The sequence below is a fragment of the Carassius auratus genome, chromosome 36 (assembly GCF_003368295.1).
Source record: "Carassius auratus strain Wakin chromosome 36, ASM336829v1, whole genome shotgun sequence".
Taxonomy (NCBI): Eukaryota; Metazoa; Chordata; class Actinopteri; order Cypriniformes; family Cyprinidae; genus Carassius; species Carassius auratus.
This window is the reverse complement of record NC_039278.1, coordinates 9,872,969-9,888,422: the sequence shown is the minus strand read 5'-3', so window position 1 is coordinate 9,888,422 and position 15,454 is coordinate 9,872,969. Positions and strand designations below refer to the sequence as shown.

At 35.1% G+C, this 15,454-nt stretch overlaps 1 protein-coding gene across 1 annotated transcript; it reads right to left on the bottom strand.

The window, feature by feature from the left end:
* Window positions 1-728: 728 nt before the first annotated feature.
* Window positions 729-15,156, bottom strand: LOC113055199 (matrix remodeling-associated protein 8-like). The gene is made up of 10 exons (XM_026221248.1): window positions 14,940-15,156; window positions 10,013-10,039; window positions 9,122-9,424; window positions 8,735-8,836; window positions 7,580-8,047; window positions 3,060-3,221; window positions 2,759-2,816; window positions 2,591-2,673; window positions 2,433-2,507; window positions 729-2,249 (listed from the first exon to the last, which is right to left on the bottom strand). The coding sequence occupies exons 1-10, from the start codon at window positions 15,001-15,003 to the stop codon at window positions 2,209-2,211; spliced, it is 1,383 nt and encodes a 460-aa protein (XP_026077033.1). The 5' UTR covers window positions 15,004-15,156; the 3' UTR covers window positions 729-2,208.
* Window positions 15,157-15,454: the final 298 nt, after the last annotated feature.

Sequence of the window (15,454 nt, the reverse complement as noted above, 5' to 3'; positions counted from 1 at the left end):
AATTGTTAATTAAAATGGAACCTTGAAATAAATTAAAATAAATCTGCTTATTCAACTTAGAATTTGACTTTTATGCCTGAATTCAAATTCAATTCAAACTGAAGCATTAAAAAGGACATTAGAATTTTACAGATTTAAATGGAACATCCACATTAATTCAAATAACTCCTGTAAATTAATTTTAAATATTTCAGAACAAATTACTTATTTGAGAGTTTTACAGCACACAATGTATTTATTTATTTTTAATCAGTGTTGGTCTCACCTACAGAAAATGTAATACATTTTTGTTTCTTTGTATTTAACAACTTAGCTTGCATTTAATGGTTCATGGTAGAAAAACAATTCATTTCCCAGAATGTTAATTTAAAACAGTTTTTATAAGTAATAAAAAAACAATGTGATATAAATTGTGTATCGCTGAATGACAAAAGTTAAATTCTTTTCTGATTAGTTAATTTATTTAGACAGCACTGATATGAGTTATGGTAAAATGATGAGAAATATCTATCATAAATCAGCTGCAGTCTTATTACAGTTCAACAGACAATTTGTTGAGACAATGAGTAAAGATTTTATTTTATGTTTTTAAGTTCGGTCATAAGCAAATGGCCATATATTAATGATTTCTAGTTTGAATTTGTTTAAGCATCATAAATCTTTAACATTATAGGCACATGAGCCTATATTTATGCACTGAAAAAATGCCACCTACAGCATGCAAAAGATAATCCAGGAGTTAAAATGTGTTTATTTCATTCTGTTTTGAATCAGAGAATTGAACATTTTATCATCAATAATAAAACTGCATCAGGAAATTCCTCTTGCCACCTCAATCAGTGGTCTTAACACATTCCTATCTGGAGCCTTTGAGGAATTTAAAAGAGTGACTGAGTCTCATATAATCATTATACTGGGCAAAAGCATTGCATTTCCCCATACTGATCAGTACATAACACGATGTGAGCAAAAAAAATGTTTGCATCTATCATATTCATGTATGAATATTCATAGCCATGCTATTAAAATTAAATTATTTTTATGTTGTACAGGTACCTTAATGCATTTGTATCACTTTCACAATTAACTGTTTGACCTCAAATGAACTCAAAGCAGCAAGTATGTATGAAAGCAAATACACTAAACACTAGAATATTCAAATAAAGGGCAGTTTGTAAGACACAAAGGCAATTAGTAAGGCTTGTAACATGAGAAAAGTAAGCATGAAAATATACAAATGATAACATGAAAAAAGTTAATAACAGAGACAGTTTAACATGAAACAAAAGATTGTGATAAAACAATCTTATACATTAAAAAAGTAGCTTTTTATTGGTAACACACTTTTGGGAATAAATATCAAAATGAAAAAAAAAAGTGTTTATAATATTCTAATGAATTGCAGTATTGAATATTTTGGCTAAACTGACTGTGCTTTCATACACCAATAAGAATGTAGACTTTAATTTTCTTCTGTTTACTCATGTTTAAAACTGTTAAACAAAACCAACACATAAAATTCAGAATTGAGTCTGGGCTAAATTATACAGAGACAGATCAACATTAAAAGCAAATTACACCTGACCTAGCATGATTATTAAGAGCATGATGCATTAAAGTATGCTTATAAATTGAAGGTTTCAGAAAGAAAAAAAATATTAAAAAGGAATTAAAAATGCAATTTGTGATGTAGCAATAGCGTATGCAATAATTGTACCATACAGCTGTGGACTTAATTTAATTACAAAATCATTTAAAACGGCATAGATTTTTTTTTTTTTTGATTCCCTATTGAATAAGAAGGTTCTTCCTCAATTAAAGCTTCTGAGCTAACATTTCATGCCACAGCCTCTGCCAGGCCTCATCCTTCCACACGACACATTATTCTGTTTCATTCTCACCCACAAAGTGTGTGGCAGCATTGGGCAAATTCAGTAAAAAAAAAAAAAATAAAAAAAAAATGCAGACTATATTCTTGCATTTTAAAGATTTTTGCTTGTTTTTTTAGTGCTCTGAAACAAAAAAAGCAAAAAAAAAAAAAAAAAAAAAAAACCATCTTGAGTCAGGAAAAAGAAACTATACAACTGTCTTTCTCTCCTTTCACTTATTTCCTTGCCATTATTGTCACTGTCCACATGTCATTCTTCATCCCAAAGTCACCCCAAGTTTGAACGAATCTGCCCCTGGACCAGCCAGTGGCAAAGTACCTCATTTCCAAGATGGCCTCTCCATCTCTGCAGAGAAAAAAGCTAAAGAGAGGGAATTAGTGAATTTTGGAAGACAAATCAAATTTCGGAGTTATTTTGGTTTGCACACTACTGTGGTAAAAGTTTGTGCTGATATTGATTGATTGATTTAAAGAAGTATCCTCACTGAGGCTGCATCTATTTGTTTCTTAAATACATTAAAACAATCCCAACCAACGATTTTACCTCTGTCCAGGTCAATGACTTTTGGGGAGCATAGTTTGGACATTTCCACTTCCTTCAGAAGATTGTTCTTGTAGTCTTCAGAGAAAAACAGAAATACATTTGTCCAAGTTTTTTTTCACTGGTGGTGCATTTTGAGAGGAAATATGAGGTAAACTCACCCAGCTTCGTTTCCTCTTGGTTGCTTGACTTCACATCTGCGATGCTTCGCTCACATTCTTTCTTAACACATGATGTGTGGCCACTAGATATATGACAAAAATTGACATCTTATGCTTTATGCATAACTAATGTTCACAGATGGCGTTTTAACGTCAGTGGGTACTCACACATACGTCACCGTTGGCAGAGGAGGGCTTTCGATTTTTCGTGGATCAAAATTTAGGCCTATGTTTAAAAAACAAAACATAACAAATGCAATGCAAATATTAAATCACGTACAGATTACATAATATTTGAGCATACAAATGTCATATATTAATACATGTTATATATAACTATGTGGTTGAATGACACTTCTGAAGTGCCACAATGAAAACCATTTTATCCACAGTTACATTTAGACACCTGAAATATAATTATATGAACAACAGATATCAAAACAACAGATGGAAAGGACCGATAAAAGACCTTGTTTTTTCCGGTGACACGTCAGGAGAGCGATAGCCAACACAATAAGGGCCAGTAGAAGGAGCATTGCTAGGATGTAGCCCAGCTGCTGCAGGAAGTGATTCTTTTGCTCTGGCAAGATGACGTTGATTACATGTGGCGGCACTTCTACCATATCGGTGTCTAAAAGAAAAGATGATGAAGTAAATATATTGAGAATTTTGGCATCATACTTGATTGTTTTTTGCCATTTTTAATAACCACCAGAGGGCCCTGTGCTACTTATAAAGACTTATGCTACACAGAAGTTTTTGCAGTGAAAAAGCACACTTCAGCACTCATAAAGGAGAGATATTACAGATTGAATCATAACCTGATTTCATGTCCTCTAAGAAATGAGCATATTCTAGTCTATGCTCCTGAGCTATTTATTTGGCATCACATCAGCTTACATAGTCTATAAAATAAATACATTGAAAAAAATAAAGTATATTTTAGATTAACCTGCTATAAAACACAATACATTTTCAAGTGAAAAATAACTAAGACCAAAATCCAGGAAAGTCAGAGATAAAAAGAAATATACACCATTATATACAGAAATATTCACAAGAGCTGGATTCATACGGATATCTACAGCATCAGCTTCGTTTTAAGCAGCACAGTTTGTGCGGTTGTTTGTTTTAATTGCACTCTGAATTCTGCCAGAAAACCTGCCATGTGTTTTTCAGCTAGGATGAGATTTTCTTTTTCCTGGCAGGAATGAAAAAAAAGGTTTTAAACAAGAACAGTATTGGAAAACTGAAAGATGATTGTGGGAAATGGGGAAGTTCTATGTGGTCCATTTTACTGAATGACATTGTCATTATGCTTCCCAGGAAAATTTTATAAATCAAATAAATAAAAACCAAAGCTGCACCACTTCTTCAACAATAGAGACATAATAAAGACACCCAGCCTAAAATGACGACAATGGATGACAAAATACTGTATGATATCATAAGTCTTAGAAGAGTAGTTATTAGATGTGGAAAATCACTCGGAGACTATTATGTTTGGATCTGGACCTGAAAATCTGAGAGAGATTCTTGCTTCTTAATGTCTTATTATCATGAAGTTGTTATATATATTATTATTTAAAGCTTTTTAGAAATGTCTTACAAAAACACCCAAACTTTTGAATAGCAATGTATATCAAATTGAATTCATGGTTACACTTTATTTCGATAGTCCACTTTAGACATTCTACTGACTATAAGTAACTTTGTAACTACATGTCTACTATAAACCAACTAAATCTCAGAAATTTCCAACTACATGTTTACTAACTCTCAGAGTAGTGTTAGGGGTAGGTTTAGGTTTAGTATAAATTGACAATAAGCTGACAAAGAAAGTGTTAGAAGATATTAAGCAGGCAGTCTACTAATATTCTACTAACTGCTAGTTGACATGTAGTTGCAAAGTTACTTACTCCTAGTAGAATGTCTAAAGTGGACTATCAAAATAAAGTGTTACCAAATTCATTACCATGAAAAAGAGATTAAAACAATAATAGTATTAATATATCAGACAACTACAAATTACAAATGTTTGTAATGAAATATTTCTAATGTACCTCTCTCTGTGAAAACAAGCACATTCTGCTTACTACTGTGTTAAAACATACCCATTAAGTAATTGTTACCTGTGCCACAGTTACTCTTTCCTGCTTGTTCATGAACTGATGTGTCCATGAATAGCTGTGTTTATGGTGATGTTGAGTTTGGGCTAAAGATGAAAGCTGAACATTTATGGGCCAAACAATCCAGAACAGGGCTTCCACGGGGACTTCACTTGGACTGTCCTGGTTCTAAGACCATAGAGGAACATCAATATGCTCAAAGCTCGCAACTTTTGAACAGCTATTGCCAGATCCTGAGTGATTCATATGATTAGAACCACCTGGTCTAAAATGGCTAAACTACAACACAATAAACAGAATTATGAAACGTCCTAAAAGGAAATGGTTTTATGTAATGCCTGAGCAGGATCCAGACAGTTGTCTTTTTATTCATGCTTAAACAAGACAGAAGAAAGGACTGACACATTTTGGACAGCTTAAAAAAGGGTTGAGGGAAGGTTGAAGGGGGAAGGAGGGGATGTTGAGGGTGGGCTGACCTAAATCCACAACAGTCTCCTCCTTATGGCTTATGGTCTAATGTTGAGCTCTAGCTACAGCTGGCCAGATGCTTTACAGATGAATCAAGCTTCCCTTTTCCTGCAGATAAACAAGACGCTGTCCAAAAAAACTCAGACAGAGGGTAAAAAAGAGAAAACTATGCAGTGAGAAGTGAGAAAGAAAGCGACACAGGCAAGACAGATCAACAGAAAATTAAAGAAACAGCTGAAGCGAAATGGAATGCACAAGGGAGGAGACAAGAATCGTGAAAGAAAACAAGAAAGAAAGACTGAAATAAAATAAAAAATGGGGCAGATTAAGTCAAACCACAGAGTTATTTAGCAGCAGTTAAAAGAGAGAAAGTGAAAGCTTGGAAAACGAATAGACTGACGATTTGTATGACATTTACAAAATATAACCAGGGGAGTTGAGGAAACTTGATACTTTAAAAGAACAATTCACTGAAAAAAATAACAATTGGTCATTAACTGGTCAAAGTACAACATGCTGGTCTATTTGCTTCTTCTTCTTATTGCTGCTTCAGTCATTCGTCACTGATAATCTTTCCCTTTAACAAGCTGAACCACTGCAGCTGGGTCACTGGAACTTGAGATCTCATGAATGAATCAGCCAGACCAGTATGAACCAGACTGACCAATACAACAAAAAGGATAAGTAAAAGAATGATTTAAAAGAATGAATCAAATGATTCAAAAGTACGATTACTTGATCACATCCACTCATCTCACATACAGGCAATAGTAAGCATTGTTTTTCAGTGAATAATGACTTCAATATTAGTTTGTTCTGAATACAAATGTGTCATAAGGCTTAATTAAAACTTAGAATATACTGCACACTGCACACATTGTTTATTGTATTATAATGATAATTATAATTATAATAATAATAATTATTATTATTATTATTTTTTTAAACATCAAAACAAAACTCATTTGGGTTTGAATTGATGTGAGGGTGATTAATGATGACTGAACTATCCTTTTAAATCAAGGAAGAGAGCCTAGACAAACAATTGACGTCAAAACAAAATACAGACACTACAAATCAGAATAACACAATGTATAATTAGGCACTCACTGCAGATGCCCAAGATTGTTTTGTTTGTTTTTGCCCCCCCCAAAAAAGGCCATGTAGAAATATAATGTTGTTAGAAGAAAGTGTTTAGCGCTTTCCTTTCTATCCCAAAAGTTTGTGAATATCCACCAGATTCCACTGAGGTTTGTGTAGTATATGGTCAACATTTCCTTATTAGTGGTTTTTCTGCTGAATCCCCACCCGTCTTTCACTCTCTTTAATTTATGCATCAATTCCTCTAGGTCTCTTATATATTTCTTTAATTTTTTATCTCCAAATTCACATCACCTACCTCCCTGTCTTATGCAAATAAAAAAGCTTTCTTATCCTCCTTCCCTTCTGTCTGCCTGGCAATACCTCAAAAGAAAACAAATGGCTTTCACTGATCTGACCAGAACAAAACTCAAACTGAGAAAGCGAGCAATTACAGTGGGAGAGGGAACAGCAATGGAATGTAAGTGAAAAAGAAGCAGAAGAAGAAGAAGTTTTAAAGGATAAATGCTGCATTTAAATGAATGTGAACGTGGCAACCCAGACAGCAGGGTAACCAGATCTGCAGACTTACCTCAGACTGATTTAGGTCAGGATTGTTTGCTTAAGTCCATGCACTATTTTCTTTCTCATTTCTTTTTCTTAAATTTGTTTATCATTTAGTCAATAGAGATTAAATTCATAAGACATAAAAGGGAGTCCAATGGTGGGTGGGTGCTTTTTCTTTGGCTCAATAAATGCTGACAAAGTAATACAAAACTCTTCTATAAAACAAGTGTAGACTTGTGTTGTACATCAACCCTTGCCTCTTTCTCTTGTGAATACAAACAAATCACAAACCAAGAACAAATAAAGAAAAGCTAATTAAATTAGGAGAACTCCCTAGCCTGGGGGTATAAGTTGCAAATATAGCAATCAACATATTTCTTCAGGAACATGCTGAAGATGCTCCAAGCAGGACGTTCTTTTGTCTTACATTCACTTGTTACCTGTTTAAGTGGTCCGCACTGGCATTTATCCACATGCAACTTTAGTTGAGTGCCAATTCAGCCGACAACAATTTTAGACACACTCTATGAACTGCAGACATGCATTCAGATGAAAAATATTTACTGGAATCTGTGGTGCAAACATGTCATAGTGCCAAAGCAGCAACAGAAACCACTGACCGCAGCAACTATTCTGTGTTAAACTGGGTGAATTCTGGAAAATCCCTTGTGTGCTGTGAAAGTGTCGTACATGATTAGTAAACAGTCCAAATAAAGAAAGCTGAATAAATTAATGTTCCTCTTACTTGGTTCTTCATTGGGAAGATATTGAGGTTCATCTGTGGCTTCCTGAGGGATCTGGGGGACCGGAGGCATCACAGTAAGCTGGAAGATGCGTCTCTCATGCAGGCCGCAGTAGTGATGGTGGAGATGACAGGAGTATAGCCCCTGATCCATGGGCTGGGTGTCTGAGATGATCAGAGAGAAATCTCCCTGCGAGAACGCTGTGGCAGAAATATTCATCTTTTGCTGAACAAACAGCGGTCCGTAGTGACGTCTCTCACCAGAAGCGTACAGGTCGATGAGCCGATCGGCACGGTCGTGTCGGACCCCTGGAGGTTGACGGTCCCAGTGCACCACTTGTTGTTGGTCCTCCTGACTGTTGCCCTCTGTCCAGATGGGCCGGCGGTTAAAACAAGGGAGAACCACCGTGCTGCCCACCAGAACCACAAACACTGCCTTCTGACCGTCCCAAAACCGCCTCTCCTTACGTGCTGAGAGAAAACCACAGCAACATGTAAATATGAGTATCCATATACAGTATAATTGCTGTTCAAAAGTAATTATTAAAATACATACTTAAAAAAATATATACTTTTATTCAGCAAGGATCCATTAAATTGACCTGACAGTAAAGACAAAAAACTATATATATATATATATATATATATATATATATATATATATATATATATATATATAGTAAAAAATATCATGATTTCTACAAAAATATTGAGCAGTATAACTGTATTTGACAATAAAAAATGTTACTTGAGCACCAAATTAGCAAGTCAGAACGATTTATGAAGGATAATTTTACACTTGAAATTCCAGATTTGCCATCACAGGCACTGATTAAATTTGAAAAGATATTAAAATAAAAAACAGTTATTTTAAATTGTACTAATACTCACTCTCTCTCTCTCTCTCTCTCTATATATATATATATATATATATATATATTATTTTTTATTTATATATTTTTTTTTCAGTTGGTGACTGGAGATGAACAGAAAAGTGCAAAGTTTGCTTTTCAAATGGTCTTCACATTCTTTCCATTCTTTAATCGTCAGCCAGCTCCTTATTTGGCATGAACTTAAACAGTCTGATAAAGATGCAGGTTAAATGCCAAGAATAGCCAGACAAAAACCTCCTCTAAAATATGAAGTGAATTTACCAACCTGATCTGGTGACATTGAGCTGAACTTTGATTGACTCATACAGGTGGCAGTAATGATGATGCAGGTTACAGGAGTAGATTCCTTTGTCACTCACTGCAACATCTGTATGAACCCAGACAAAATGTATCAATTTGGAATCTAGAAAAGGAAATATTCTGAAATGTGAAGGTTATATACTGTAGGTCTTATGTAGTTAAAAAACTTGAGAAGTTTGAATGGATTTGATGTTCCAAGGGATATAGCTGGTGGTTTCCAAAGCGTTCTGTGTAGTTGCTCCTGGTGCTTACTATGATTTTGTTTACAGAAAGACAGACAATTGACTGGTGGCTGCTAAGGTTTGAGGCTCATTTCTAGGGAGTTCCTTTGCATTGCTGAAAAGTATCTCACCTTTGATTACCAAAGAGAAGTTGCCATCCTTAAAAGCCGTCTTGGTCATGTTAATCCGCCCCTGGTTGTAGCCATTGTAGATGCGCTGGTCTCCAGTAGAAAACATGTCTATAACACGTTCCATTGCGAGGTCTGGGCCACTACGAAGTAAATCCCAGTGCACTACCCTTTGGCGATCCTTTATGCGGTCTTGTGTCCACACCATGCGCTGACTATGACATTGCAACACCGCCTGAGATCCCTGCAGCACGCTGATATTGTACGTGGCCACCACCACGCCACTGCCATCACTTTGGCCTAGCGCTGAAACACAAATGGCAGGTTTCACGGACACAGATTAGGCCTTATCATTCACAGAATTCTCAGTCCTGCAGTAGTTAGGAGTTACTCTACTCTGTTCAGAAGTTTGGGGTTGGTTAGTTTACTCAATGTTTTTGAAAAGAAGTATCTTATGCCCACAAGGACTGCATTTATTTGATCAAAACTATTGTAAACACAGTAATATTGTGAAATAATATTACAACTTAAAATAACTTTTCATTTTAAATATATTTTACAAATATAATTTTCAATTACATATGGTTTATAAAAAAATTTATTATAAGTGATTAACAGTTTTATGTGGAAACCTTGCTAAGAAAATCTGGATTATAAAGAATAGAAAGTTCTAAAGAGCAGCATTTATTTATTTTAAATTAAACATAAATCAATTGCAGTAATGTATTTGTCACTACTGTCACTTTTGATCCATTTATTGCATCCTTCTAAATAGCATTAATATCTTTTTTTAAGTAATCATAAAATTTTGAATGGTAGTGTATATTTTTGGATACTTATATTGTTAATTAATATGCTCTATGCTCTTTTTTTTTTTTTAAGTAATGTGCTTACCAGGGCTGAAGAGGAATGAAGCCAGAACTGTAAAATAAGCAAAGAGAAATAAATTAATACATAAGCCACCTCATACTTTTCTTCCCACTAGGTTCAAGACTAGAGATTTGCCATAAGGGATTTATCACTGTGTTTTTTAGAAATAACTGTTAAAATGATTAGCTCTAAAAATAAAAAAATCAACCGGCTGGATGTTTTATGACAAACTGGGCCTTGAAACTTCCAACTGAGAGCTTCTGAGCACAATAAAAAAATATATTGTAGGTATAATATGTGAAACATACAGCAACACACAAAAAGACGGAAACATGAAACATGGTGATGGGCAGCCATGTACAGTATGCTTCACTTTCTGCATAACATTACTTTGTTAACAAATATTTTGTGAAAATGAGCAGCACCCATATTTTGCAGCTGTCTGGAAGGACTCTTTATGGATGTTTGCATGAGTCTGTAGACTCTGTAACTATCAGAAATAAACACCTCTTTGTACATCTACAAGAAAAATCCAAACACTCAAGGCTACTAAAACATTACCTTGTAATCTCTTGTCAAATTTAGACTTACAATATGAACATTTAACTAGATATTACCTAAACCCAAATTATTCTCAATCACTGAAATGTTTGTCAAGTTTTTGTAAATTCAAGGGACAGCTCACAAAAAAAAGGCCTACTGAAATTTGCCCTACATTAGCTCTATTTGACATGTTCATGAGATAAGTAACAATGTCTGATTTGTGAACAATACAGTCAAGTTTGGAACAATATGAGGGTAAGTAAATGATAACCACAATTTTAATTTTATGAACTTTATGACTAAGGGAGTGGTTGGATAGTCCCAGATTCTCTTGCATTAAAAAGGTCTGGGACAATTCAACTACTCCCTTAGTCATAAAGTAGTAAAATTTTCTGTGCTTCCTTTTCAACATGCTACAAAAATATAAGAGAATTACATAAAATGGGTTGTTTTTTTTCTATTCACACAACCCACAAGCTTAAAGAAACACAGTACAAAACACAAACAGTCTGTTGGATGAACAAGACATTTTAACATTTCACAACCATGTGAAACACCTAGCATTTCATGAAAAACCAGAGCAGTGTAGTTATTTTTGCACAGCTGTCTCTAACAGCTGTGTCTACCATTCAGATGACTTAACCAATTCTGTACAATTTTTTTCAAAGCAGTGGTTTCTCTGAAAGAGCAGACTGAAATATAATGCTTTTTAAAGACTTTACAATAAAGAAATATATTCAATTAAGCTACACAGTAATAATTATTTTCACCCAGGTTTTCATCTCTGTATATGGTTTTGAGGGTTGTTATGTCATAATGATTTTGTGTCAAATGAAAGAAAAATAAATACTTTTGCAAATGTACAGCAAAACCTGAGGGCAATAGAAAGGCAGTAATAGGGATGTGTTAGAAGCTAGAGAAACCACAATCATTGAAAGGCAGTGAAAGGCAGAGGAGGAGGAGGGAGAGTGTCAAGCGTTTGGAATCTGCTGAGGAAGCATTTTGAAATGCAATGACTTGTCCGTTTGCTCATATTGGGTATTCATCATTCATTCACATATGCACACTCATTTTCACACAAACATGTGGAGGGCAAAACAGCACCTGCACATTAGATTGTAAACCTATAAAACTGCATCTCTCTTTCTATCTCTTTTTTATGTTTTCCCCAAAATGACAATTCTGTGCCATTTACTAACCCCTATGTCATTCCACACCTGTATGACTTCAGTGAAACACAAAAAAATACATTTTAAAGAATATTCTGGTACAAACAAATTTGGACCCCCATTGACATTCATTGTATGAAAAAATACTTTGGTGAAGAAAAAGTAAAGCAGGTTCGGAATGATGCGATGTAAAGTAAATTTACAGAAAATGTTCAACTACTTTAAGTCAGGGCTCCGATTTTTTTCTTCTTCTCAGAATTATGAAACAGCTTCAGAGGAACTGTATATAACTGAATAAGGAACTGTATTTTTAGTGATGAAAATGATTTCATAAATAGTCCTACACCAGAAATGAGCCCGGGTTCTTAATCTCAGCCCAGCAGAAAAAAAGAAAAAGCAGTGCTGTTTATCAAGCCCTGGGTATTGGCCTTGTAACTGAGGTTTGTTTATAGGGGTTAACTATAGGTAAGATTTCACTTTTTTTCTCTCACAGACCTGGGGCCCGTTCTTCGTATGTCGCTTATTACATCCAAGATGACACATCCGGCTAATTGGGTTCTTCGAACACACCTGTTGTGTATGATTAGTATCGCTGGATTGAGTTATCTGAGAGAAATGCGCGTTCATGTGTTGGGTTAAAATGGGATATGTATCGATCCTCGAAACCATGATCAGCAGTGCAGCGATTGGCTGGTGGCATATAATTTAAAATGACACCCGACGAAAAACTTGACAAATTTCTGGACTTTTATAAGGAAACAGCCAAGCAAACAAAACTACATAAATGTTATAATAGATACATGAAACAGATAATAGATACATGTTTTTGTTGTATTAGAATTTTTTTTCATGATTCCCAATTATTTAGATTCGCAATTTATAATAGTTGTGCAGTCTTTACATTTTTATTTCAAAGTAGAAATTATGTATTCATTTCATTTTATATTTGGAAAGATTTGTTACGTGATAGCATTAATGAAAGTTTCTTAAGAGTCAATATCATGTTATCTGCATCTCCTGCGCTCCATCAAGCCACTCGTATAATAGCAGTCATCACTCAAAATAATACACGACTCTATTATCTGTATAGCATGTGTGTAAGACTCTAATACAATTATGAAGTAATAATTTTGTGACAAATAAATATTTCAGTGAGTAAAACTGTCTGTGTCTATAGTAGGCTTATATGGACTACACAGCATTTTTATATTATTTTTAAATTTTTTTTTTAATGATTATTATTTTAAATTATTGTCCCTGGATCAGTACGATACTCTTGTAATAAAGTAGCGGTGGTAGCAGACATATTTTGAGTATCAGTTCTGGTTGAAAAGAAGCGATCTAATCCTGTTTACATGAAATAAGCCTGCTCCCGAGCAGGTTTAAGTTTACGGACCTGTTGCTATGACAGCAGCTCCGGGATGAGCTTCGAAGAACCAAATGATCCAAGATCACATCAACATTCAAATCCAGCTAACTGAGTTAGCGACGTACGAAGAACGGGCCCCTGCTGAGTGTGCAGAAATGTTTTGGGATTATCCACTCAAAACAGAAACCACTGCAAAATGTCAAGTGTATTAATTTAAGATGAATAGTCAAGATAGGGGATAAAGTGAAAACAGTAAGTATAGTGAACATTTTACTTCAGATATTCAGTGTATGGAGTATTTATCAGGCTGGATTGATGAAACAAATCCATTTAGAAGTTCAAATAGAGGCAAAGACATGTATAATTCAAAAAGAGTTTAGTTTTACATCAAAATATTAAGCTCTGATTGAAAAAAAATAAAAAAAATAAATAAACTTGTCATTGGCCCAACTGCCAATAGGGCCTTGTCTAAAAGAATGAAAATTCGTCACCATCGAAGCATCCTAGGTGTGTGTGACTTTCCTTATTCAGAATAATCCAATCGAAGTTATATAGAAAATTGTCCTTGCTTTTCAGTCTGTCAGTGGGGTAAGTGGGTGTTTGTTGTCAACAGTTCAGAAGACGTGAAATAAAGTGTGCGCATCTGTAATAAAACGTCCCTCATACAGCTTTGGCGGGTGAATAAAAGCCCCCTGTAGCCAATTTATGCATTTTTGTAAGATAAATATCCAGATTTTAAATGTAATAAAAAAAATTCCTCACTTCTGCTGACTGTGGGGAACCAGAAAACATGCAGGCGGATCAGCGCAGCGTGGTTAGTGACAAGCGTGGAGAGAGAACAAAACAAAATGCTGGACACGAATTGGAAGCACAAAGCGAGGATTTGTGAAGAAAAACGTTGGAGGATTTTGAAGTAAGCCAAGAGGGGTCAGGTTTTCCTTTGCTAAAGTAAGGACACTTTGTTTCCTTTGCTCCTACATTTCCCAGAGGCAAGCGCGACCCATACATCTTCCATCTTCCGCTTGCACATCTTCATTCTCGAGTGAACCAATCCTTTAACTGACCAAAACTGGTTAATCATACGTTTACAACACTGACTCAATCTGTGATGAGTAGATCTGAATAATAAAACATCTACACTTGTTTTAAATAAAACCGTATGCCTTTGCTGTTTGTGTCAAGTGAATCACCCTGAATCACTCCTGAGTTCTAAATATGCAACTCTAGGTCCAAAGTGTTAGGTAAGGGGAATTTTCAGTGCAAAGAGAATAAGAAAGAATAAACTTCAGCTCTTTGTAAACCATCACTGGATCAGACATTTCAACGAGAAAAACAAGACCATCGTGGACAAATATTTCATGCTCACCACCTGAATTCCCCTCTGCACAAAAAAAAAAAAAAAATTCCATACCACATTTAGCATTCATTCCACAGAATGTCCAGAAATATATTAATTTCCCTTTTTATCTTTTATGTGCTTAACTTTTGGTGCTCATATCATGACGGGAGCAGAAACTTCCCTTTGGGTTATTTCAAAACAAAGTCATCAGTCTGGAACACAAGTTTGAAGTTATCTGCGTCTCAACAGTGCGAAATACAGACTGAAAAAACATTAAATTACTTTATAAAACTTTTAAACAGCGGATAATATTCGCAAACATTTACGACTCTCCAGAGACATGCCAAAGATAAGCCTACACTCAGGTGAGAGAAGAGAGACATTACCTTATATACCACACAAAATTAAGCATTTTAGTCCATTTAAATTTTTATTCCAGACCATATTTATTCATATCCTTCAATGTAAACAGAGCCGCACTAAAGCTTAAAGAACAACAATAACTTTGTAGGTAAATCAGATTGAACTCACGTTGAGCCAAGAAAAGCGCTCGAGCGCACAACGGCACAGCCAAGTTCTTCATGTCCGATATCATCTTGGGTTATTCACTCTAGGATGAGTTAAAAGAAGTATAAAGACGAATTTGTAGGTTTATTCACCTAACAAACTTCTATCGCGAAGGAAGACTTGCTGTTTGTCGACCAGCGACATCAGCAGCAGTCTGCTCTACTGACCCGCCTTCAGTTGACTATCTCTCTCTCTCTCTCTCTCTCGCTCTCTCTCTCTCTCTCTCTCTCTCTCCCTCTCTCTCTCGAACCACTGAGCTACGGTCTTTGTTCATATCCCTTGAAATATGAAAATCTTAAAAACAGTTCTTATAAGAAAATGAGCAAAATGCGCTAAGAAGTTTTATGATATAGGATCTATTTTTTAGCCTAGCCTACAGCAGAAAGCCGTCCAATTTCAAACGATTCCCGAACTAAACGTCTGCGTTCCCCCAAAGAAACTTAAATCGTTTCTTTCCAAAACATATACACACCCCCCCC